Source organism: Strigops habroptila, chromosome 4, assembly GCF_004027225.2.
Source record: "Strigops habroptila isolate Jane chromosome 4, bStrHab1.2.pri, whole genome shotgun sequence".
Classification (NCBI taxonomy): domain Eukaryota; kingdom Metazoa; phylum Chordata; class Aves; order Psittaciformes; family Psittacidae; genus Strigops; species Strigops habroptila.
The window spans coordinates 81705956-81730835 of record NC_046358.1 but is presented as its reverse complement, the minus strand read 5'-3'; the positions used below and the strand labels follow the sequence as shown (position 1 = coordinate 81730835).

At 39.6% G+C, this 24880-nt stretch overlaps 1 protein-coding gene across 3 annotated transcripts in view; it reads left to right on the top strand.

Annotated features, from left to right (window-relative positions):
* Nucleotides 1-8709: 8709 nt before the first annotated feature.
* CARD11 (caspase recruitment domain family member 11) overlaps nucleotides 8710-24880 on the top strand; it is a 46048-nt gene continuing 29877 nt past the window's right edge. The window contains exons 1-2 of one of the 3 annotated variants that reach the window (XM_030484555.1): nucleotides 8710-8938; nucleotides 9830-9951. In XM_030484555.1, coding sequence (XP_030340415.1) covers nucleotides 9939-9951 — 13 coding nt within the window. In that variant the 5' untranslated portion in view covers nucleotides 8710-8938; nucleotides 9830-9938. Of the gene's footprint in view, nucleotides 8939-9438; nucleotides 9494-9829; nucleotides 9952-17603; nucleotides 17815-24880 lie in introns of those variants that run through there. The other 2 variants (XM_030484556.1, XM_030484554.1) reach the window with 2 other exon arrangements.

Sequence of the window (24880 nt, the reverse complement as noted above, 5' to 3'; positions counted from 1 at the left end):
CTTTTTTCCTTGTTATTTGCTTTTGAATTCATTCCCATATTGGAAAAAATACATACTTAATTTTGAAAGTACTATTGCTGAAATCAGTTCTTACATAAAAAGACAATTCCTAGAACTAAAAGCCATAGAAAAATCAGATTCTGTTTCAACTCTTCCTTCAACTATAACTTTTTATGAGCATCTTGCATCTAGCAGTCACCGGAGTCAGGCTGTGTAAGAACAGAATAGCACAAAGATTTCAGAGAGTGCTTACTAGGAAACCAATTCCCTAATGTGTCACTAGAAGACTGATAGTTTTCAGAGTACCTTAGCTCTCAGCCTTTATGACAACCTATCTCCGTTTTGTTAGTCTCTCAAGACCCAAACCGTAGTATTGTTGTAACACTTTTTCCCTGGGAAGCTAGCACAGCTCGAAGTGTGTTACTGACCCTTCCTGAAGGAAGTTTTCAGTCTTGTTTGTTAAGTGGATGATACTAAAAACCCCAACCTTGAATCACCTATTAGTGAGCTGTTAAATATGGTGAAAGCAAATATACTCGCACACGCACACACACATTCATTTTTCATGATCAGAGAAATACAACCACCTGTGGTATAAGACATGCATGACTTCTGTTCAGAAGAAAGGAAGGCAACTCTGTAAGAATAGGTATGTAATTAGTAAAAGACTGCATGATGGTATATTTTGAGAAAGAACTATTTCATTGTGGATAAATCTCCAGGATTCATATGAGTAACAGTTAAGTTCCTCGATTATATCGGACTAGAGAAAGAGCTCAATAGATCTAGGATAGAATATAGAATACAGTTTGTTTCATCATGTAAGGATAAGAATTTGATGCTGTAGTTGCAAGGGGAATATGCAGTTCCTTAAATCCTAGCATAAAATGGTAGTTCCCTCTTTTTATCATAGAATCATAGAATAGTTAGGGTTGGAAAGGACCTTAAGATCATCTAGTTCCAACCCCCCTGCCATGGGCAGGGACACCTCACACTAAACCATGTTGTCCAAGGCTCTGTCCAACCTGGCCTTGAACACCGCCAGGGATGGAGCATTCACAACTTCCCTGGGCAACCCATTCCAGCACCTCACCACCCTCACTGTAAAGAACTTCTTCCTTATATCCAATCTAAACTTCCCCTGTTTAAGTTTGAAGCCATTACCCCTTGTCCTATCACTACAGTCCCTGATGAAGAGTCCCTCCCCAGCATCCTTATAGGCCCCCTTCAGATACTGGAAGGCTGCTATGAGGTCTCCACGCAGCCTTCTCTTCTCCAGGCTGAACAGCCCCAACTTTTTGTCAGTGCTCTTAGGATTATTACTTCTTTGTCTCACTGAAAGCCTAATGTGGTCACTCGGGTTTCTTAAAATTCACAGGTTTAACTCACTGGAAGTTTAAGCCTAAAAGTTTCTAAGCAGTTTTTCCTATTTTGGTGAGCAAAAATAGGATAAATGCATGATTTGATTACTTTTCAGGAATAGACAATATTGTTTCTTTGTTTCATCCAAAACTTTCCAGACTCTTAAAGTCTAAAGCGTTATGCAGTGCTGTAAATTTTAGACAAATACTTTTTTCAGATTAAACTCTTATATGAAGGGGCTGTGCCTATCTCTATGTCCTTTCCCTCCTATATACAAAACATAACATAGGCTTACTTGTGTGAATGAATGGGGGTCAGTAAGCTCAGAAGTGGTCTTGTGTGTTTTACACATGATTTTTGTGTAATTTACACATTGAACCAAGTAATTAGTATTATGTCTCATAAAATCAGGCTTTAGTTTTATTAGTGATCATTAGCTATTAATGTAATAAATTTAAGCAATTATTACAGTCATGGCAATTGGAATCTACAAAAACCTAGACTTGGCCTATGTATGCTTAATTTAATTTCTGTTACTTATTTTGATATGTGGTATCTGCATTCTATTACATCACGTGCATCAGAAGTAACTCAATGACAAGTGAATTACTGTTTATTAAAAAGTTTGTGGCCTGTAATGTGTGTGGGTGTATAAGCGTTGGAATGAAATGAAATAAAATTCCTATATAGAGATGTGAAAGTATTTCATATTCTAACAGAGAGTTGTCATGCAGTGAGCAAGCATAGCTTCCAGAATTCAGTACCATTGTTTCAAAGAGAAATATTAAAAATTCAAAGCCAGGTATTCATTTATGAATCAATAAATAGCAGTCATATAGTTTTATGGCTATGTTTAATCTCACATATGTAAAATCTTCAGTGATATATGACTGCTATTTATATGCATCTTAAGAGCTCTTCCACAAGAAGGCTTAGTGTCCTTCCCATGGGAGCTGCACAGTTAAAAGGAAAATGAACATGAGAGCTTGGAATAGCAAATACATCCAAAGATGAAAACATAATTTATATGTAACAAGTCAGAGAGAAATCACACACACTGATCCAGTATAACATGAAGATTTTCATAAGCTCAGAGCTGTGCTGTAAGCCATGCAGGCCAGTTCAGTCTAACAAGTTAAACACCACTCAAGAATTCTCCACTACCTGCTGCTCCTGTCCTCTTTTCCAGTGCTACACTGCTCCTGCTTCAGTAGGCATTCCTGCGTTTTGTTTGGAACACATTATATGTTCATAACCTGCTTCCGAAACCTCTGCTTGCAAAAATGATCCTTGCTGGTTTGGGAGAAGATCCGTTCATGTGATGTCGGCTAAATCTTGTTCAAGTTAAAAATAAAACAATAAGGAGAAATAAGGCATCACAAAAAGGTGATATCTCAGTCTGACCTCCGGTCTCTGGTAACTTTTCCATCGAATTACTCACTTAGCCCAAGTTGGTTTTGACAAATTTCAAAAAGCCCTGTTTCAGAACCTTGTCCATGTCTCCTCTATAACAAACCAGTTCATGTTTCTGCAGTGGTTTCTTTGCAGAAGAGATGTGTTTCCTTAAGGATGGGTTCAGCATTTAACTTTGGGAAGATACAGTTCCTGTTCTCTGGCAGAGATAGATCTTTGAGTCAACATAGGAATTCTTGGTTTTCTAACATTTACTAATGATATGTTCACGTGGGGTTTTTCACGTTCTGGTTTTGACACATCTCATTTATATAACAGTTTCAAGCACAAAAATGTGGTGGTTCTTTTTACGGATCAGGAGAGTGAAGCACTGTTAGATTCTGTGAATTGCAGAGGATGTCTGTATGAATCACAAAGGATGTCCTTGTAAGACCTGTGATGAAAGTTACAAAGTCTTTAGCTACCAGGTCTGTGCTGTGTTCACTGGATATTTAAGCTATGGAAAATGTCCCCTTACCATTCAAACTATGTGGATTAATATATAACGCTTGGTTTAGATATTGCATTATTTATATTATTAATTAACCTTAATATTACTTTTTCGGAGTATATTGTTTCACTAAGCACTTGGCACAAGTTTTCCTCCTGATCTTTTAAAGGAGCTGCACAGAATAAAAAGGGAGAAGATGTTGAAGAGTACAAGGCATTAAACCTTTGTGGTTGTTTTCAATTTGTCTCTATTAAAAATATGCATGTATTGTTAATTAAAATAAGTGTTGACCTCTAAATAAAGAAGACAAGAAACTTTTCAGTTTAAAACAAACAAGCAAGAATAAGTAACTTGCCCTTCTTGCATCTACTACATTTCAGATTTGATAGAATATCCTTCACATTCCAGATGTGTTAAATCCTTCACAGTCTAATAATCAGAATACATCTTGACAATGCTACTGTCATGCAAATGGGGAAAGATGACCTTGTGTTTACAACAAAAGATGACATATGGGACTGATTAATATATTTAGAATTTTTTTTAATGAAAGTTGTTAAACTAAAATTGGGGTTTTTTTCAGTATATTTATTACTGCAATGATCTGAACTCGAAGGTTTTTTTTGCAATAACAGTGACTAAATTCCCCCCCTCCCCCTTTATTTTAACAAAAGATGTTATTTTATGTGTTTGCCTTAATTTTTTAACATTTGCCAGGTTTTTTTTGAAGAATCCAGATGATATTTTTAAAAAAATTGAACTATGTGAAAAAAACCCTGTATTTTGGCACTTTTAAGGGGAATAAATATTCCTTTCTTATCTGCCCCATACTTCATCTCATCATCTGTTGAGTATGGATATGAATATCTTAACTGATTGGTTGTTGTGAAACTAAATCATTTGTCTGGAAAGTTTAAAGATCCTTGGATTTTAAGCCCTAAGGACGTGTAATTAAGAGCATAAGGAGCAACATAAGGAGCTGAGTTATGGCTCATACCCAGTTTTTATGAATAATGTATGTGTAATGGAAAGAGAATGGTTGGAGTAGTCACTAAAGTAATTCTGACTTTTCTGGAAAGAGCATCACAGAGTCTGGAGCTTCCTTCCCTTTGTCTGAGGGAAAGGCAGAATAGATCTGGGTCCCTTCCAACCCAAACCCTTCTATGATTCTATGAGCAGTATGAAGACAGGCTGAGAAAGTTGGGGCGGTTCAGCCTGAGGAAGAGGAGGCTGTGTGGAGACCTCAGAGCAGCCTTCCAGTATCTGAAAGGGACCTACAAGCATGCTGGAGAGGAACTCATCATTAGGGACTGCAGCAATAGGACAAGGGGTGATGGGTTCAAACTTAAACAGGGGAAGTTCAGGTTAGATATAAGGAAGAAGTTCTTTACTGTGAGGGTGGTGAGGTGCTGGCACAGGTTGCCCAGAGAAGTGGTAAATGCTCCATCCCTGGCAGTGTTCAAGGCCAGGTTGGACAGAGCCTTGGGTGACATGGTTTAGTGCGAGGTATCCCTGCCCATGGCAGGGGGGTTGGAACTAGATGATCTTAAGGTCCTTTCCAACCCTTACTATTCTATGATTCTATGATTTTTTGCTTCGATGGAGGGCTGGTCTTTTGGCAAGGCACTATCCTGTGGATTGTGAGCCCAGCTTCTGGAATGGAATTGAACCTAACTTTTCCATAAAAAGGAGGGTGAATATGCTAACAGCTGACACAGACATAAAAATCCCGTCACACTGTCAAACTCGACAGAGACCATACATTTTTGTGCAAAAATACGTAAGCCCCAACACTGTCAAATGAAAGAGAGAATTTTATACTACCTGTTCGCCACTGATATATGTTTGGCTGTCATCTTATTTCATAGTTCAGGCAATTGAAACACTGTTTAAATGTGTATTATAAACCTATAGATGAGAACATTTTCCCACTGGATTTAAACCATTACCCCCAAAGGTGTTAAAGAAACCCTGCTGTGTGTCAACTTTCCAAGATCAAGGGGCTTATGCACAGGCTGGTAAATTGAATAGGGAAATACTTCTGTTCTGGAAGTCAGATCTCCAGAGAAAAATTATAAATTGTGAGCATCTATAAGTAAGAGTGATAGTCTCTAAGGATAGTTGAGCAAGGCTGATAATATGAAATATGTAAAACGTGGAAAATCTTTAATACTTCTGTTTCTTTGCTCTAAAGAGTTGGAGGGGTTGCGTTAACAATTTATATGGTGCTACTGTGCCCGAGCACACAAGAGAAATGCAATATATTCATTCTCAAATCACTAGTTTGTGAAATGCATTTCTGATATCTAGGGATTTTCAGGACTGTTACACTGATAAGAAGTCAAGGGCAGTCTCCTCATGGGTTGGGATGGCTCTCAAGGGAGAAGAAGGGGATAGAAGAAAAGGAACAGCAGATTGAGCTGGACAGTTTAGTGTTTCTTTGCTTCCAAATGCTGGGGTTTTGGGTTGTTTTTTTTCTAGCTCTTCAGTCTGCACCTATTTAAACCTGTCTAGCAGCTTCAGTTCTGAGTTATAGCCTGCCCTCCTGAATCGACTCTGTAAAAAGGCTTTCTGTAGGAAGTCATGGCCGACAAGGAGAACCTTCCACTGGATTAATTTTATGTAATTCCTACGGGACAGACAGAAAGAGCAGCTTTCCCTATAGACCCCAGTAACAATGTTATGGTATGAAAGTCCCTGTGAGCAATACTTAGGAGATGAGCAGTGATGTGGAGGAATATCAAAGATGCCAAGTCTTCTGCACTGTTGGATCCCCCTAATAGAATGACAGAATAACCTTGAAATTTTGCTGGTTTTTTAATGCAAGGATCCTAAAATAAAAGCCTGGAGAAAGGGAAAGTTCAGCACCATTAAAGGGCTGAAGATGCACTTTACCATCAGGGCTCGGATCATGCAGAATTGGAGCAATTGGAAGGAACTAAAAACTATGCTCTCCTTTTCTGAAGTCTCTTTGAAAGAGGGAGACAGCAAACATTCCAGGTGTGTCCTGCCATGTCCAGACCTTCATGTGAGCGGAGTTCCTCTGCAGGCAGAGGTGCAATATATTGTTTCCTGTACCAGGTTTAATGAAAGAAGACTGAGAAGCCGTAACAAAAAGTATTGTTACCCCTTAACTGGGCAACTAGCTAAACTGAAAGTTCCAGTGGAGTTTTTTGCTTATAAGAAAAGAAATAGATGGCAGAGACAGGTATGTCTTTGAGGCAATTCAGTTTTCTTACCAAAAAACAAAGGGAGGACTTTTCCTTTTTTTTCCTTTTTTTTCTTTTTTTCCTCTGCTTCCCTCAGAAGCAGAATTGGGTCAAAAATAACAAAAGACAGTTTAATCAAACTTCCACATATTCATTTTTTTCAGCCAGACTGCTTAGGAAAGTTCTTTTTGGACTTTTTCTCAATACCATGTTTCTATTGCTTATTTTAGATATCCTTCCAGTTTTCACCTTTGTATATAAGTCTCCATGGTTGCTGCTCTCTGAGACATACATAATTCTACTAGGCAAGGTCCTAGACCCTACAGTTGGTCAGAAAACCTTCTGATTCAACTTCTGCAGCTTTTTGCCTATATTTTAGTGAGGCATCTGGATTTCCTTGAATCTTCTCATTGCCTAACAGAACATGATTATTTTCTACACTTACATTGTCTAAAAACCATCACTTTAGTCTTCTAGCCTCAAGGAACTGTAACTTCAGCCATAACATTTTTATAGCTTTAGAGAATTGTTTAAACTGAAAACCGGGATTAAATTTGTATATTCTTATGAAGGAAGTTGATACTCAGTTACATGTGGCTTTGTGATTGATGACTGCATCCCACTCAGTTAATCTCAGTTTGCCAGTAAAGTCTTTATGATTAGGAGAATTTTAGGCCCTTTGAGTTTCAGTGACCTATTCCTCTAAAGCTGCTCAGGCTTCACTGGGTAATTGCTTCATCTCTGGGGCATCGCTTTAGGCCCAGGGAAATATGGAATCTTCTTTAAAACAGTTATTGCACTTTCTGAAAGCTGTTTGTAGGCTACAACATTAAGCAAAACAATAGCAGCAACAGGAGCAAATAGATATCTAACACCTTGCTTGGCTCTGGAAGGCAGTTTTATAGTTTCCCATCTGATATCCTATTTGCTGAGGAAGTCAAGGACAGAAGGAGAAAGCTCTAAAGAGATCTGGTGAATTTTGGCTTGAATTTGTAGCATGTTTTTCCTTTCAGGTTAGGAACCATGTGTGGAAGATCTGTGGTTTTTAAATTGAAGTGAAACCACAAAGCCTCCTGCCAGCAGGGTTAATTTTTCTGGTTGTGCTTAAAATGGTTCCTCAGTTGCATTCATAAATCAGCTTCCTCTGTCAAAGCAGTAGAAATAACTTGTGTTGGTTTTGATGGAATAATTGTAGGTCACGATTCTTATAGCTGTATTTCACTCCAAAGTATCGCTGGTTTTCCCCCACTTAGAAACTGCAGAACCTCACCCGTGCAACTGTCTCATGTATAGATTTTTGGCTGCTCAGAGCACAAAGCTTTCCTGCACCTTGTCATGTGCAGCTCCAAGTTCACTCAAAAGTGAATTTTGGTAACGTTGCACAAGAATGCAAGTAGCACATAACAGTATAGTCCTCACTGGAACTTAGGGGTGTAGTATGTTCTGCCGTTGCGTAGTTGGAGACAGAAATTCCTGCCTTCCTTAGTATTTGAGCTCTTGATTTAAAGAATTGAAATCCCTGCAGAATCCCTTTCATTATTGTCCTTATGGATAAACTTAGCTCTCACCAAGTCCAGGTGCAAATACACGAAATTAGAGAACGATAAGGGAGAAATTAAAGCAGAGCTGCCTGACACGTTTTGCTCTCTGGAATATATTCTGCTCCCTCGTGATTTTCATGGTGTTCAAGTTGTCAGTTTGGTAAGAACACTTTTGAGTGTTATTGTAATGACACTTTGGGGCATGTAATTTCTCCCTTACATTTCTTCTTTTCACTTTAGCATCTCACTTCCTCCATTCTCTTGTCTTTGACACCGCTGTATCCTTTGATAGTTTTTCCACTGTACTTTTGTATTACTTTCCATTCGTTGCGTTTTCCTTTATTCTCTAACAACTACTTTTTCCTTTCTCATTCTCTCACTCCATTACTATCATTTTTCCCTTCCCACATTCCTAAATTATCTATTGTAGGTCACTTATGTTTATTATTCCTAGTGCTTCTGCTTTTATTTCTGTTAGTTGCTCTTGTGAGATAAAATCATACCCATGCACATATAAACATATATACATATATAGAGTCACCCTCACAAACACGCATCCCTGTTATACACATGTAACTCTTCCTTCAAGGCGTCTTTCCTTTGATTCTCATCTACTCAGGACCTATGGCTAACTCCACTGAGGCTTCACTTGAGCGCATCTACCCAGTGCAAAGAGTAAAGCCTGAGGAGCAACTGAGCCTTGTTTTGCCCCTGGAGGTTGAATGGGCAGAAAAAGAACCAGCACATCAAGCGATACGGGCTGAAGATCCCTGAGCAAGATGGCAACAGCACTGAAAGATGTTTCTAGCAGTGGTGGTGACTCCTGGTCCTGTAGGACTGGGAGAACAATAATAGAAAGGTCTGACTGACTTTGCTCTCATGGGCTTGCCTATGGAAGGAGGCTTGTAGTTGCAGCCTAGCAGGTAAATGTCCTCAGCCTGCTCCATCCATGGTTGGATTTGCATGTGTGGCCGTAAGCCTGGAGTCAAGTATTAAAGCAATAGAAGATACTGCGCCTTCTTCATGTCAGCAGAGACTCCCTTTGGAAAATATATTGTTTAAAGTATCATTCAACTGTAAAATAATCTAATGTTCGCATAAAGTAAATGTTGTTGACTCCTCTTCTAGCGAAAGCAGCTATTAATAAAATAGATGCTTTCTTGAAAAGTTTTTGAAACCTTGGAAAAACCCAGAACTCCTTTTGCCTGGAATTAAAACTCTGTTTTCTTCAGTCCTTTCTATTTTCTTTCCTGCCTGCTTTCTAGCCAGCATGTGCCCTGCAAAGCACGGGCTGCTGCTTTGTGGTTGGAGAGGCGCAGCATGGGTAAGACTGGCATTTGGCATGTCCCCTTTTGCCCGAGGGAAGCATAAACTAAAAGTCTGGAGAACTGGGAGCGAGGCAGCCTACTCATTATCTGAGCCAGCCATTTGTGCTGCTGCCAGCTCTGCCCGCTGCTCTTCCTGGGGAAGGAGCAAAGGTGCCTCTTTATTTGCTTACCACGATACTTCAGAGCTCTGCTGTCACCTGCATGCAGAGTCATTTGCAAACAGGCTGTATCGCTGGGGAGCAGAAATGTGTTTTTTTTAAACCCTAAGCAGATTTATAGTCTGGTTTCCTGTCAGATCTTTGCATTTTCCTTCTCTGCCCCTCCCAGCCTCTGACACACTTTTTCTTACTTTCTGTGTTGCTCTTTGCTCATTCCGACACCGATGAACTAGCTTCCTTCATTCCTGATTCTCCCTAAACTTTTGGCACTTTAGGGGCCAAGGGTTATTTTTCTCCTTGTGTTTCCTTTACTTTTCAACATCTGCAGAGCACAAATAACCTCTCCAAGACTCCCGGGGAGACACTGACTATTGCATGGAGGCGACGTAGCAAGAGCTTCAGCCTGGGGCAGCTGCAGCAAGGCAACACGGTCACTCATGAGCACCCAAGGTAAGGAAAGCAGCTGACAGGTCACCTCCACCTCACTGCTGGCTGGGACAGCACTTGACTCCAATCACTACAAGTTCCACTTTCACCCTTTTTGTGTTCATTGTCAAGAGCATGTTTCTTCTGTGCCTTCGTTGCCTTCAGCAGGTCTCGTTGTACTTTGCGTGCGCCGATACTTGGAGCTCAGGGTTTGATGAGGTGAACAGGCTGTAGCTGGAGGTGCAAACGTGTTCTTAAGAAAGTGTTGAATGGGAAGGAGAGTTGAAGCAGAGGTCTGGAGAGGGGAGGTGAAGGGACTGATCATCAGCACTGATCTTCAGGGCATTTCTGGTTCTACCCATTTTGTGTTATGCCCTAGCCTTTTCTTTAAATGTTTTCACTGGGGATTTATGCTTTCTGTTAACTAATAAAATCTTTTTTTTTTTCTCTTCTAATTGTTGTTCTCACTTCCTTTGTTCTTTTCTCAACCCTAATGTACCTCTTATTATCTTTTTCACCATCTTTTTATGCCTGTTTTTCAAGCATATTTTCTGTGTGACAAATGTTTCCCTTGTTCGTTCCTTTCCTTTCCCTCCGCCTTCTCTCTCTTGCCTGTGCAATAGACTGTACATCCTCCCCCATGTTCTGCATCTTTCCTTCCCCTCTGTCAGTTCCTTCTCTGTGTTGTGTTCCTCTTTCTTTCCTATTGCTCCTCTAGCTTCTCACACGCACTCCTGCTTCCTGCGCCGTCCGCTTTCTCATGTACACAGCATACATTGCTGGCCTTCAGAGTTAATTTTGCACACACAGTGGTGTTGCCTCTCCAATGGATTGTCCTTGCACACGCATGCTGCTCTCCTGTCTGTGCCTTTCATGTACATGTGCAGGATTTGCATATTTACAGATTTGGGGATGCATCCCGAAATACAAGACTTTTATACTTGCACGGCTTTCTTCTATACTTACTCATTCACAACAAATAACCACTATCATCCTGTCTCTCTGTTTCTTTCTGTCTCACACAGAATTTTCTAACACCTATAACACACCGTAGCTTCCTCTCCACTCACACATACAGCCTGCCCTGACTTTGTATATTCTGTTCCTTCTCTTTCTATCATCCCACTCCTTCCTAAGTTCTTACCGCAACTCTCCACCAGGTTTCTCTTATCTGTGTTTATCTTGATGGTGCATTCATATTGGGAGGAACTACTGATGCAGATGGTCTTAATCTCCGCTGTCTTAGCATCGCCACTGAGTACCTGCAGGGGAACTAGAGGAAGTATTGCAGTCTCTCAGCTCCCTTTCCTTCGCAGAACATGCGAGCTGCAGCAGAGGAAGAGCTTAGTGATGGTACTGCAAGTAGATGAAAAAACAGGAGAGCACAATCTAAAATGTCTTTGGAAAACCACAAAAATAGTTCTAGTTGATGATAAGCCTTTTTACTAACCTTAAGTTTTAAATCCTGCTCCACAGCAGAACTTCTGGTGTGACACTGGCATAGTTTTTGTCCTTTTGATTCCTATGGGATTCCGCATCTCAGAGGTAGAGGTTCTCAGCTCTAACGGTATAGTGGGAGAGTAACGTTGCTTGTAGGATCTGGAAACAGGTCATTTCTTTAATTCCAGATATATTGGTGAGTCACCAAGATCAAGCACGGCTAAAAACTGTATCCAAGGACAATGTCTGGTATTATTCCTTGCTTAAGTTTGTCTGGTATTATTCCTTGCTTAAGATATGACAAATAAGTACATTTTTTTGATGAAGCCTTTTATCCTCACCTTCCCAAGCAGGACTCTTGAGAGTGAGGATTTATTTCTGGGGATGTTCTGATATGAGCTTTTGGGAACTGAATAAGGAACTCTTATTAAACTCAGCTGAATTAATAAGAGAATTATTAGTGGAGAATTCTCTTTAGCGATCTCTTCTGCTCTCTCAAATTGTCCATCTCCTTGTGAGTGAAAGGAGCTTAAATTTCATCTTTGCAATTATAATATATCCTTCCTGGTTCAGAGCTGGCAAACTGTGGCCTTTGAGCTGTGAGCATTCTGTTCTGAATACAGAAGCAGGTACCTTAAAATATCTTTGTCTTTTGGATCTTGGGATCAGTCCACAAGCCTAGAACAATAAGATGAGACATATTCATTTTACACATACAGGTCTAATATGACTCTTTCCTTCTCTGTTACAACTCATCTTGTGATGTGTAAAATACTTGTGCTCCTTTTAGTCATTCTGCAAAACTTGTATGATGATTTTGTGCCTTTTTTTTTTCAGCATTCTGTGCCCCCATTACTGGTCCTTTTTGTAAGACCTTGATATCTCCCAGAAATAAATTGACTGAGACAGCATCACTTCTTTCACAACATCTCTTCTTTCTCTCTGTCTTTCTCTCCTTTTCCTTTTTCATCCTGATAGTTTGTGTATGTTGAGTTAAAAAAGGGCATTGTCAAAGTTGCGTTGTGACAGTTGCAAGGGGACCTGGAGCCAGAAATTCTTTTGTGTGTGTGTGTGTGTATCTAGTTTCTCGAGTCATATGTCTGGCAGAGGAGAAATTTCAGCTGGAAAGAGAGTGGAAACTTTCCACCTTACCCAGCAAATTGCCAACCCCAGAACATAAATTCAGAAACATGTTTGATTCCTTGGTCTTACGCAAGTAGTTACTTCCAATTAGCTTTAACTCTGAATTAAGGGGAAAATAAGCCTTCAACATGGGTGAAAAGAGGACCATCTGACTGCACCTATCTGTTAAAGGCAATTTGAACCTTCTATAGCAGGATGCATCCCACATAAGTGGGATATGCTGAAGAAATCTTAATGCTATATGCCAAATGACCTTGGTTTATATACAGTTACTTGGTGAAATTTTTCATCATCCATATGGAATGATTGCTCACAGAGGATGAAATTTATAGAGATCCTGATTTCTCCTAGTGTTATGCCTATATTACTGAGAGAGAACAAGCTACCCACTTTTTTGCACGTCTCCACTCTTTGATATTGAAATGTAGGTTTCATGAAATACAAATGTTTCTGTTAAATGGGATCATTAAGGTTGTGTAACTGACATGGAATTAGACCCATGGCTGTTTCCTTTGTAAATAGCCTCCATAGCAATCTAAACTTAAAAGCAACAAGGAATATGGGACCAGGCCTCATGACTTTCAAACTGGAAGGTAAACCCATAAATCTCACAAAGTCGGTGAGATTTAGCTGGGTTTTGCCACTGATAACAGTGGCATGTCTGTACGAATTGCATTCTCAGAACTCTGTCCACTTGGCTGAGAATACATGATCTGCCATGAATCTGCAATTCCTTTCTCAGAACAAATGATGGAGTTTTCTCAGGTGTACATGTGATAAGATTCTCCATCTCTTCCCTTCCCCCAAACTCTCTCTTAAGCGCTGCCTTCACCCTCTAGTCTGGGTCAGTTATTTAATGGCAATGAACATTTTCAGTAAGGTAACCTTTCTGCTTGTGATTTGTTCAAGGACTCTGGAATTATAATGGTTGCTGTCAAATGTATGTAATTGGTCTCTGTGGCACACAGCCAATAAGTGATAAAAGCTACTTTCTCTCTACTTCTTTCTTCTGTATTCTTTCCCTGTATTACCCTCTCACTTTCGCTCCTCAGGCGAAAGGAGACTATGGTTCCAGTCTGTTTAAAGTGCAACTTGACTAAACAGCAGATCTTCCATATGCCCCCTCATAGTGTGTCCCAGTGGTGGGCATTGCTCCTTGGCTGGAGGTTTTCACACTGACTTCAGTTAAACATAAAGGTCTTTCCTGAACTTTGATTTTAACACTCCTCTTCCTTCATAATCTTCTCCCAAATATTTGGGCTTTAGGAATGGTGACAGCTTGTGAGTACCATGAGCTCACATGCTCAGTGATCTACAAGGGGTGTACTTAACGTTTTACCAGCAGGTAAGGCCTCTGTACTTTTTTATATGAAAGGCAAACACACAGGGTTTTTTTCGCACAGCTCATAAAAGTGTATTACTAATAGAACCAAAATTTGGCAACATGTTGTACATTGTCTGCTATTGCTGCTGAACATAGAGTAAAGGGAATAGTCATGTTATGTTAGTCCTGCAAACCCTATTTTATCATCAGTGCTGGATGGGGCAATTCTTTCTAATGCTGTCTCACCTCTGTGAGTCTCTTTAGCAACTCAAGAGGAAAGAGAAATTTGTCAAATCTCACTGGAAATCTAGCAGAAATGTCAAATGAAATGCTGTAACATTCTGGTTTTGTCAAAAGGATAAATGTATAGACAGCTGTGTATGTCATATTATTTGTAGTAATTGTTGCCTCAGTGAATTTGTCTGTGTAAAGTAACACTGTGTAGTGTTAGCAGACACGTTTGTTCTGGTCTCTGAGGCCAGTTTGGCCTTACGCAAAGATACTTATTATTTGTCCAGGTCTGGTAGTCAACCCTGAGGCTTTTGTAGTTCAGGGGAGAAATACGGCTTCAGTGTAAGCAATGAAAGGATTCCCACTGGCCTCCTGAGCACTGGTTGTTTGCTCGCAAATTTTCCTCAGATTGTAATTGAGGCACTGAAGAGTAAATTTAACATGAGGTTTCTGTTTAAAATGGGATAAGGATTTTTTTCCATTTGAATGCAAAAAAAGCTGTATGCCAGCAGTACATGCGTGGTTATCATTAGCACTTAATGGATTGTTTCCACTTCATTTTTTTTACAGTTCTATATGTGTATAAACATTTCTAATCTAGCTGTGCCCATACTTGAAATCAGTATGAGTATGCTTAATAGGTTGTTACACATGTTTAATATATTTAAGCACAAAAGTTAAGTTCCTCCAGGGTTTAAAACACAAATAAAGAAACATTTCAGATGTTTCCCTCTGTGAATTCTGAGCAAACTGGGAAAACACCCAAAGGTTGCTTCAGCTGTTTTTCAAAAGGTTGCACCGAATATACTTCATTTCTAAATTACAGTGCACTGATTATCACATTTATAAGACCATTTGAAGGCTTTTGGCTTTTAACATCTCAATTAAAATACCAGTGACATACACCATTCCCTGACAAAACTGGTCTGTTACATGAAGTCTGTGTTTAAAAGCATGCTTCCTCCCTGGCTGCAATTTTGCATGAATCCTCTCCAGAGTATACTGGTGCATCGCAGTCTTTTCCAAGAACAAGCCACAGCGTCCATCCAACAGCTGCTGCCTCCATCTCTATTCCTTGGCTTTTTCTGAATCATGGAATCATTTAGGTTGGAAAAGACCCTTAATATCATCGAATCCAACTGTTAACCTAGCTCTGCCAAGTCCAACACTAACCCATGTCCCTGAGCACCGCATCAAGGTAGTTGCCATTCCATATGTTTTTCATAGTTTATAATGATGTAGTTAGAGAGATCATCAGACTCATTTCACTAATGACTTAAACTGACTGAAAATACATAATTCCATAAACATTTTCCACCTTTTTTTCTATTGCAGAGCTGATTTTCCCGTTAAAAAAACAAGCTTAAGATAAGATTCTTCACTGCTAATCTTCGTTCACAGTTCTTGCCAAAACAAGTCAGAATAAGTCTTAATGTTTAATTGTTTAAGATTTTGGGTGTGTTTGATCCTTCCAGTAGCATATTCCAGTATTTCCAGTTACATGTTTTTCAGGAAGATCAAAGACTAACATGTTTTATTGTAGAAGGTTTAATTTCATTCTGTCTTTTATTCTCTCATTTTTGCAATTTATGGCATGGAAGATATCAATATGGTATGAGACAAAAAATATTTAAACTTTTATGTTAGGACAGAAAGGAGTATGTTTTTCTTCTGCTTCAGGTGTTAGAAAGAAGTGAAGAAGCATTAGATTTCCTGTAAGGCTGGAAACACCGAATCATTTGGGGTTTCAATCTGTCATCTGAAGGAAAAGTGATACTTGAGCATTTTCATATGGAATGTTACACTACAGACTGGTGTCTTTGTGACTTGCCCATATCCATAGTGAGAGCAGTACCCAGGCTGTTTTGCTGCAGTAAATGCTCTTGACAGCAGCACTGTCACTGAATCACTGAACAGCCGGGGTTGCACACTTGGGAGAGCAGTGTCTGGCTCAAAATTTACTTCAGATGTCATGTGAGAGTATGGTCTCAGGAAGGTCTGAGCTTTTTCACCCGCAAAGAACAATTGGGAAATGCTAGACCTAAGACAGAAATTAATCAGAATTTGAATGCCACTTTGAAGGCTGTGAATTTAAGGACAAGCTCCTGAACTTAAGGACAGGCTCCTGATACATCGTAGAACTTTCTGCAATGCAGAAAAATGCAAACTCATTGCAATTGCATCATTGTGACATGATAATAGTGCATAAATTCAAAGCTATTTGAGCAGGACATATTGGTTGCAAACCTATTAAGTAGCTAATGCCATCAGCACAGACCTAAGTCTGCATAAAGGGACTGGAGCAGTGAAGATAAATTGAACATTCAGCTACTGTGAGGAAAGAACATGACAAAAGGCAGGGGGTGGTTTGTTTCTGTTATTCTGGTCCTCACAGGACATCCCAAGTCCTCTGTGCTTTCAGTCTGACCTGTTTGCCTGACTTGCCTCATCTGTCATATTCAATATCTTCTTCCTTCTTCATCTCTGATTCTGATTACCATTCCATGTACAGTAGTTTCATCAGGTGAGCGAAGATAACTGATAAACTTCTCTGTATACAGCATACTTTAGAACTGAAGGTATCCGTCACCTGTGCTTTGTGACTGGTCCTAAGGGAAATGAAGCAATGCGTCAAGCACAGCAAATGAAAGAAAGAAAAAGCCAGAGGGAAGGCAGAGATAGGTCATTTTGCTTTAGCAAGGTTTCTAGACCTCACTGACAATGTCATATTTTCACCTGGGTCATTCTTCCACTTCTTTTCTTTTGCGGAGAATGCTTAACACATACAGCTGGCTGTAGTAGTACAGGTTGTTCAGGTGGGTGTGCTGTGTTTCGGACAATGTGGTCCAAAATTGACCCTCTGATCCTGCATGTAGAGCTGCTGTAAATAGTTGGATCAGAGCATCAGACTCTGTGGGCTGTGCGATGCCACATCTTGGCATTCTGTATTAATGTTCTACACATCTAGAAGTGGGTTACTTACACAATCCTCCATCCCTCACGTGGATATGTATCGTTTACCCGCTCTGCTGATCCTTAAAGCTGGTATGAAGATACTGCTGTACTCATTGGCAGCTGTCCTGAAAATGGAGCAGAACTTTTGAGTTTGCATTTGAGCATTATGAGATTGTCAAGAGAAAATTAGTCTGACAGCATCCAAGAAAGCTTTGCTGTCCCCAGATTGCTCCTGCCTTAGTACATTGCTTGATATATAACTTCTGCTTGCCATTACTGGTAATGAAGAGCTGGTTTTGTCACTTAGCAAAGCAGTAAGCTTTTTTAATGCCGTGACCATATTCTTGAACGTTTCCAGCTTTCAAGTCACTTCAGGGAATGTACAAGAATTAAAAAGTTGCCCACCCATAGGTAACCAGGACCAGCACAATAAAGCCCTTTTTACCCTAGAGAATGTTGTCATTGAGAGCAGCCAAAGGGCATGCCTGCACACAGAGTTACCCCAGAAGCTTATCTAGCAATCCAGGATTTACTAATAATTACTTGCTCTCAGGACAGGTCCTGTAAATACTTCCTCCCACACTAACTTGCTATGAACAATTTCAGCGTAAGTACATGAAGAAAGTACGGGTTTGTGGTTACTGTAGTTCATCAGCCCTTTCAGAGCTCTCCCACGGTACTTGCCCACTTCTCACCGAGTCCTCTCTTCTGTGATGTTCTGCATTTTGTGTTCCCTCACCGAGGCACCTCAAGGAGCAACAGTAGAAGAATGCCCGTCCCTGCCTTCACCTCAGGTAACCATCTGCATTGCTGTGCAGGGAGATGTACTCATGTAACCCTTTCAAACAGGCATGGGTGGGCAAAGACAGGTCAAGAGCTCCTGTCCTCTCAAGAACTCTGGAGACATGGTAGGGGTGGCTCACAGTAGACACGATTTCACCCAGCAATGCTAACATCAGTGCTGATGTTAGCCTAGGACATACCTCCTAGGAATGCTGGTAATGAAAAGGCTGGATATATTTTTTATTTTAAAGAGGCTTTTTAAATTCTCCGTATGCTTCTTTTAAAAAAATTCCTTTTATCTTTCTGATGTTTGCAGTACCCTGGAGAATAATACAAGGCCTTTTCTCAGGTGATGAGTGTATTGCTTTTATAGGATTTGAAACACTTACTGACCGGGGTAGCTTATGACAAAGTAGGATTTTGAAGTCAGATCCAACTCGCTCTATCTTGCTTCTGTTTCTCATCCAGAGTGAACCTTGTCTGTTGTTAGTTTGTACTTCACATATATCATGCTAGAGTAATTACTGCTGCAGAAGACAGAAGGGCATTGCCATCAAAGAAGGAAACCTGTAAACACAGCGCATGATTCTTAAAAGATCTGAAACCTGAGTGGAAGAAAGCGGGAGTTAAACTGGCTCCTGCATAACAGTTGTTTTATGCTTGACGTTCCATCCCTGTGCCTAATTCCTCGCCTCATCTTCCATGGTGACTTCGTTAGCAATGAGATGCTAATTAAATTTCATATTTATGATTAGAAAATAAAATCATTGGACCTGTTTTAAATAGGTTTTTATGAGTTTGGGCTCTGTTAGCTGAGTCAGCAGTATAGATTCTGCAAAGCTGAACTTACCAGCTTTGGGGAAAAAAGATAAATAGAGGAAATAATGATGGAAGGAGAGTCTAATCTAAAACCTCATATGGTTTCGACACTGTATTAAATTTTGAGCTTAAGAAAAATAGTTTTGTTTTTGTTCCTCATAGAAAGAAATTTTGTCAGTTATGTAGAAAGAACCTTTCTTTGATTATTTCTCAGAGGGTTCAAAGCTTAAAATTTCATTTAAGTCTTAAAATCTCAATTGGAGTTGGAGACAATATGCTGAAAAGAGATTGATGCATCAGCGGTGTTTACCATGACCTGTTAGCTAGCGGAATATTTATTTCATGGATTCAGAAGGGTTAGAATTAATACAGGTAAGCGCTAGCACACAGCATCTGCGCTCTTCCCTGTGGGATGTGTACCGCTGGAGACTTTGTACAATACTGGAGAATCAGGACCACTTAAATACTGCTGCCAGCCAGATTTATAGGTGCTATATAGAGCAGTTTCCTATTCATGTAAAAATTAGCACCTCACAAAACTTTAAAAGCCCATTTTTCAAATCCTTAGCATTTGAAGAATGCTGCAGTTGCAAAAAGCTTTTTGAAAGAGCTCAGCTTCAAGTTAAGTGTGTGAGAAAGACCTGATTTTTAAAAGTGCTTAACACTCAGCAGCTGTTATTCATAACACACACTGAGGCAAGTCTTGCAACAAGCTGGCCATTTATTTTGATGCCTAAATGCTACCTACACCCTTTGAAAATCTGACTCTAATTTCAAGTTGTGCCCTTGAGTAAGAATGAGAAATAGGGGAAATCGATCCTCAGGTGTGGGAGCCATTTACTAGTGCTTTTATTGCATGTAACCTCACTTCGTACACAAATAGAACACTGCATTTAAAACAAAGGCTCTTCATATTCTGCAAATGCTTTCGTTGTTACCTTGTGATACTTTATGCTATGAGGTAATGGGGATAGCACATATGGAATTGTTATGCTTCAAGGTATAAGTTAGGAGAATAAAATTTAACTTCCACAGACTTTTAGTCGATTCTCACCCTTTGTACACTCAAATTCCCCTGAAGATCAGGATTTTGGTGTGTATAATCCTGCAAATCTTGCTTTCGTAATATTGTTTGTAGAGGCTGTTTTAACAGCAGCTGCCCTTGCTTAAAGACTGGGATGCTCACAGATGGAGCGTTGCAGTCTTGATGCTAATTCTGGCATCGCTTTAGAGTTGCTGTTTTCACAAATATTTATTTCCACAGTCAGCAGAGAATTCAGTAAAATTCTCATGCTTCTCCTTATGTTGACTCATTCTCAAGAACATACACAGGCAAAGATGGATAGTCAGATTTCTTGCTATGTTAGTACTTTGCTGCTTTGGTCTTTTCATAACCGTGAGGTGAACTGACCAGAGTTTCCTTATGAGACCAGAGTTTAGTCTCTTCCAATGCTTAGTTAGTTCTTCTGGGATAAATTTTTCACATGAAAGCTTTACAGCATTTTATTGCCTATCATCAGAGCAATGGACGTAGTTATGGAGCAAGCAATGGAAGATGCTTAGTTCCTCATTGCAGTTCTTTGAAGGTGGGAATAATAGAATTGCCGAGTATTTGGTATTTCTTCCCCAAGACAGAGATTGCTTTACTGCTCTTAATTGCAGGCATTACAGTGAGATTTCTTTGGTGACATAGAATTGTTAATGAAATCCAGCTGTATTATCTGCAGGACAGGACAACCAGTTTGAGGTGCTCCTCAGGTCTTCCCTGCTCCATCCAGAGCATGCAGCTCCCTGTGGCTGCGAGGACACTTCCTCTAAGACTTTCTTCTGTAGTGGTATCATATTTGAAAGTTACCCACAACTTCTGCTCAGAAGAAAAGGGAAGTAAGGCAGCCCCCAGCACCTTTCTATGTACTATATATAAACAGCAAGTTTGAGAGAGAGGATGGTGGGTGTATGTTTCCGGAGCTACGTGACACAGTCCCGTGACACTGGTACAAGAAGAGAGAGGACACGGAGCAGAAGAAGAGGAGGTGACCAGAAATCATAAGTGGGAAAAATTATTCATAAAACAAGTACAACCATTTCCATGTGAAAGGAGAATTCTAATTTCCAGCAGTAAAATAGCGAGCTCCTTCTGATTCCTGGCGAGGTTTTGCCCTTCCTACAGCAGGCTGCTTGTGGTCTATTGTAGACTTTCTCTTGTCAAATGGCATCCTCTGTGTGTTTTGTGCTCTGCTGGCTGAGACATGCATGCAGCTTTAAGCAAGCTTACAAGGACAGAGGATGTCAATGAGCAGAACATCAAGGACTATGGCAGTCTGCAACTAGGAGTGAAGCTTACTTCTTCCAGTGACTTTGAGGCAAAAAGACTACAGGTATTGGCTGTGTAAGTCATGCACATCATTCTTCAAGCCACAGTCAAGCTAGCATGTGCAAGATAGCAGTCTATTCTTTAAAATTAGAGTCTCTTTTAAAGTAATAGTTACAGAGAGGTCACAAAGTGAGTAAGGTATAGGTATCTGTTCTATCTATGTGAAGTTGTGCATTTAAAATGAACAAAATGTATATGTGAATTACAGCAATCATCACCCTTGGGAGACTGGATAGTGTTTGATCCAACAGAATATATTGTTAGCAATTAAGAGCTAAACATGAATGGGTAAGTCTTCACAGAGCTAGGTGGGGAGCTATTATACCTTTCCATAGTGCATTTAAGATATTTAACTGAATCATTAAATCACCACAGCGAATTACAGTGACATTATCTGACAGTATTCAAGACCAGAGTGTAACCTTTTCAGTTGTAAGAATGGCCTGCACATTTACTGACAGTTGTTGCTAAATTTGGAGATTGTTGAACTAGAGTGGAGTCCTCCCATCCTTTCACTGTTTTGGGGATGAGAGTATCACCTACAGAGAATCATTATCTGCCTGCATGGAAGATGTTCTTCTCTCTGTGTGTTTTGTTATTTTTTTTTAAACTCATGTAACTTAAGTTTGTAGAAAGTAGAAAGTGTCAATTTTTAAAATAGACCAAGTAGCAGTTTTGTATGGCAGAGCTACACTTCTTTCTCTTTTCCCATTTTATGTGACTTGTATTAATAGAAGTGTTAAAAACACCGATGAGAGTCAGGCTTTCTGTGCAAAGGTTATGGGAGTTTCATATGTAGGTGTCAGCTAATGAATCTTTGTCCTCGCCAGGTTCTTACGTAGTTCAGTCTCTGTAAATCCCTTATGAACACTGGCCCTCTGTGCCAAAGAATGTGCTGGGATTTGTAATGTGAGCACACATTTAGTGGGACCTAACCTATGGTCGTCAAATCCATTTACATGTTTAAGCAACTTGAATTTTGAATTCAGGGCTCCTCATAATCACACAGAACTATACACTTGCCCCCAGCTGTGCCTTCTCGTCCTCAGCTAGTGAGAATCTCCATCAATTGTAAAAACAGAGTGAGTCAGTCTCAAGGAAAAGTTAACCTGGGCGCTAGTAATGGCTTTTGAAGCATTTGTTGGGCCAGCATTCTCATGAGCCCTCAGCAGCATGAGGGTGACAGCTGCTTTTCTAGATCTTGGCTTTTAACGCACATTAGTTGAAAGGAAATGCTCATGTCAGTAGCTAATGCTGCACTCAAGAAAAAGAGGCTGGCTATATAAACATATTTGTACTGTGTTAGCACAGTGATTTCTGTTGTCCTCCTCATCATCATGCGTAACAGGATGGAGGATGTGTAGATTAAAGCATTTATTAAATGTCAGGCTTTCAGCTCTCCACTGCTACTTCACAAATCCTTTAAAACAGATGCATTAAACTCCTGTGGTAAATTATTTATTTAAATTATCGTGCCATTAGCTTGATTTGCATGCTCAGAACTAACACTAATTTCTAATGTGTCAAGATCTGTGGCAGGGCCTTCCCTGTTTATCCCTTTGTTTGCTTTACACCCCACATTTCTTCCTTTTGCTTTTGCTAAGGTCTTTCCTGTTCTCGACTCTATCTCGCTTCTGTTCCTCACTTTAATTATGTGAGTTCCCCTTTCTTTAACTTTCTTTTTCTTTTTCTGTTCCCTTTTTATAGTTCATTTGCCCTTGACCTCACTGGTTTTCATCCCCAAGTCTCGTCCTTCTCTCTCCTTTTTAGCTTTTTTTCTCCAACTCTCATTGCTCACCTCTCTCATTTATTTACTTTCACACATAATTTAATAATGGTAGGACTAACAATTTCTGAAATCCGGGTATCAGATTCTTAAACAATATGGGAAAACAGAATAATATTGATCTAATCACCTGTGGAGACATTGCCAGGTGAAGGGTACAGATCTTTCTCCATTGACCCTAGAGGGAACCTAAACTACTAGTAGTGGCTAGAAACCAATCTTTAGAGGGCATTCCAAGGTAGAAGTATAAAATGGTGGAATGAAGTTTTGACCAGACCATTTTCCATTTGCTAGAGAGGATCTAGATTCCTAAGTGAAACCAGATGCCTAATTCAAACTGGTGAGATGAATCCAGCCTCTCAATTTGCTCCTCTATCAGTTGTGCTTAGATGTTGTGTTACTGAAGGAGCTAGAAGTGCCTTCACTGTGTGTAGAAAATAGTGACACACAATAAAATGAGTCTTGCCAAAACAGTATTTAAGCTATTTGTAGAATAGGATTTTTCCATTTTCTTTGTTTATCATTGGTAATATATGTTCTACAACCCAGTGTGATTGGATGTTGCATGTTTGAGGTAACACGGTCTGCTGTCGGTTTGCTATTGAGACAAAGTTAGTCATTTCCTTCCTGTGTGATAAGATAATAAGAGCTCTGAAGTTCTAAAGCTGGCAGATTTGAGGAAGAGGAAGATGTAGACTTCACTAGATGGAGTGCATAGTGGGAAAGCATAGATCTCAACCTTTTATAAAGTATAGATCGTTACAGGATCCTAATAAGTATTACTGCACTGATTACAGTCTTTTGCAGCACTATTTAATTGGGCAAAACAATGTTTTTAATGTGTAAATAGTTTTTTCCTCTAGAAGGTGATCGGTATTTTACAGAATTTCATGTGCAATTTCAAAAGCAGACAAAACCTAAACGGAATAAGTGTGGAATTCAGCGCAAGGATTGTTCAGCTCTAAGCAGTATTATCTGGCAGTTTGAAAAGCTTGTGTCTCTGTTGCATACAGTGTTTTCTGGTTTAGATGACACTAAGCAAACCATTGGGTGTACCAACTGAGAGTACTAGTGATTGATCTGTTCTTTATGCATGCCTTACACATTCCTTTTTTCTGAGATGGAGTTTTATATGGATCTGTTGATAGGAGGGTAAACAAAAGCAAAGGAAGAGATAATTGAAGAGAGTTCTTATAGTATTAATTCTTCTGGCTGCCTTCTATTAGCACAGGAATAGCGACTAGAGCCAAATCTCTGATATATTTTGTTGCATTCTCTTTCTTTCATAGGACAGAGATACGGAATAAGAGTAACATGATAGAATTCTTCATTTCTTTCTCTCTCACTTGGTTGTTGAGTTAATAGTTATGAAAATGAGAGGAACTTTCTTTCCCTCTTCTGCTTATAGAAGCAAGATGTATATGCCTCCAGAGCTATTTGAAACCAGTTAGGGAGTTTGTTTTGGTTAACTCTGTCTCTTTTCTTCTCTGAAAATAGGAGTAGTATTTATGACTATGGCTATCATCTGGCTTCACTGAAGTCCTAGCTTTACCTCACTGAAGCCTTGCAAATCTGCTTGTGTTTTGGGGGATTTTGTAGGTTGTGTGTAAAAGGAAGATTGACTTAATGGAATTGAACAGAATACTTTTGAGCGAAAATAATCCCATTTTGTGTTTAAAGCTTCCTGCTCTTCTGTTACTTTGGTATCTCTAATTCTGTATTTTTCCTTTATACTTTGTTGAAATTGTGGCATTCAGTAAGTTGAATCTTTCATATAAAGAGGGAGTTCTGATACACACAGGATGGTTCTTTCATATATGACCCCTGTGACCTAAACCAATAACCCAGTCCAGTCTGTTCCACACTGCTCCTGGATTCAAAGTATTCTAAGGCCTGCAAAATCTGAAGTAAAAAACCTGCACTAATAATAAAAGCTTTTCTAGGATCTTTCCATCTTGATGGTTCCAGGTGCTTTGAGGTCTCAAAGTAATGAGTCCTACCTTGTCATAAAAGTACTTCTAACTAGCCTTGTTTTCAGGTGGGGACACTGAGGAAGAAAGAATGAATATAAACTTCAAATTCTTAAAGCCAGATGAAG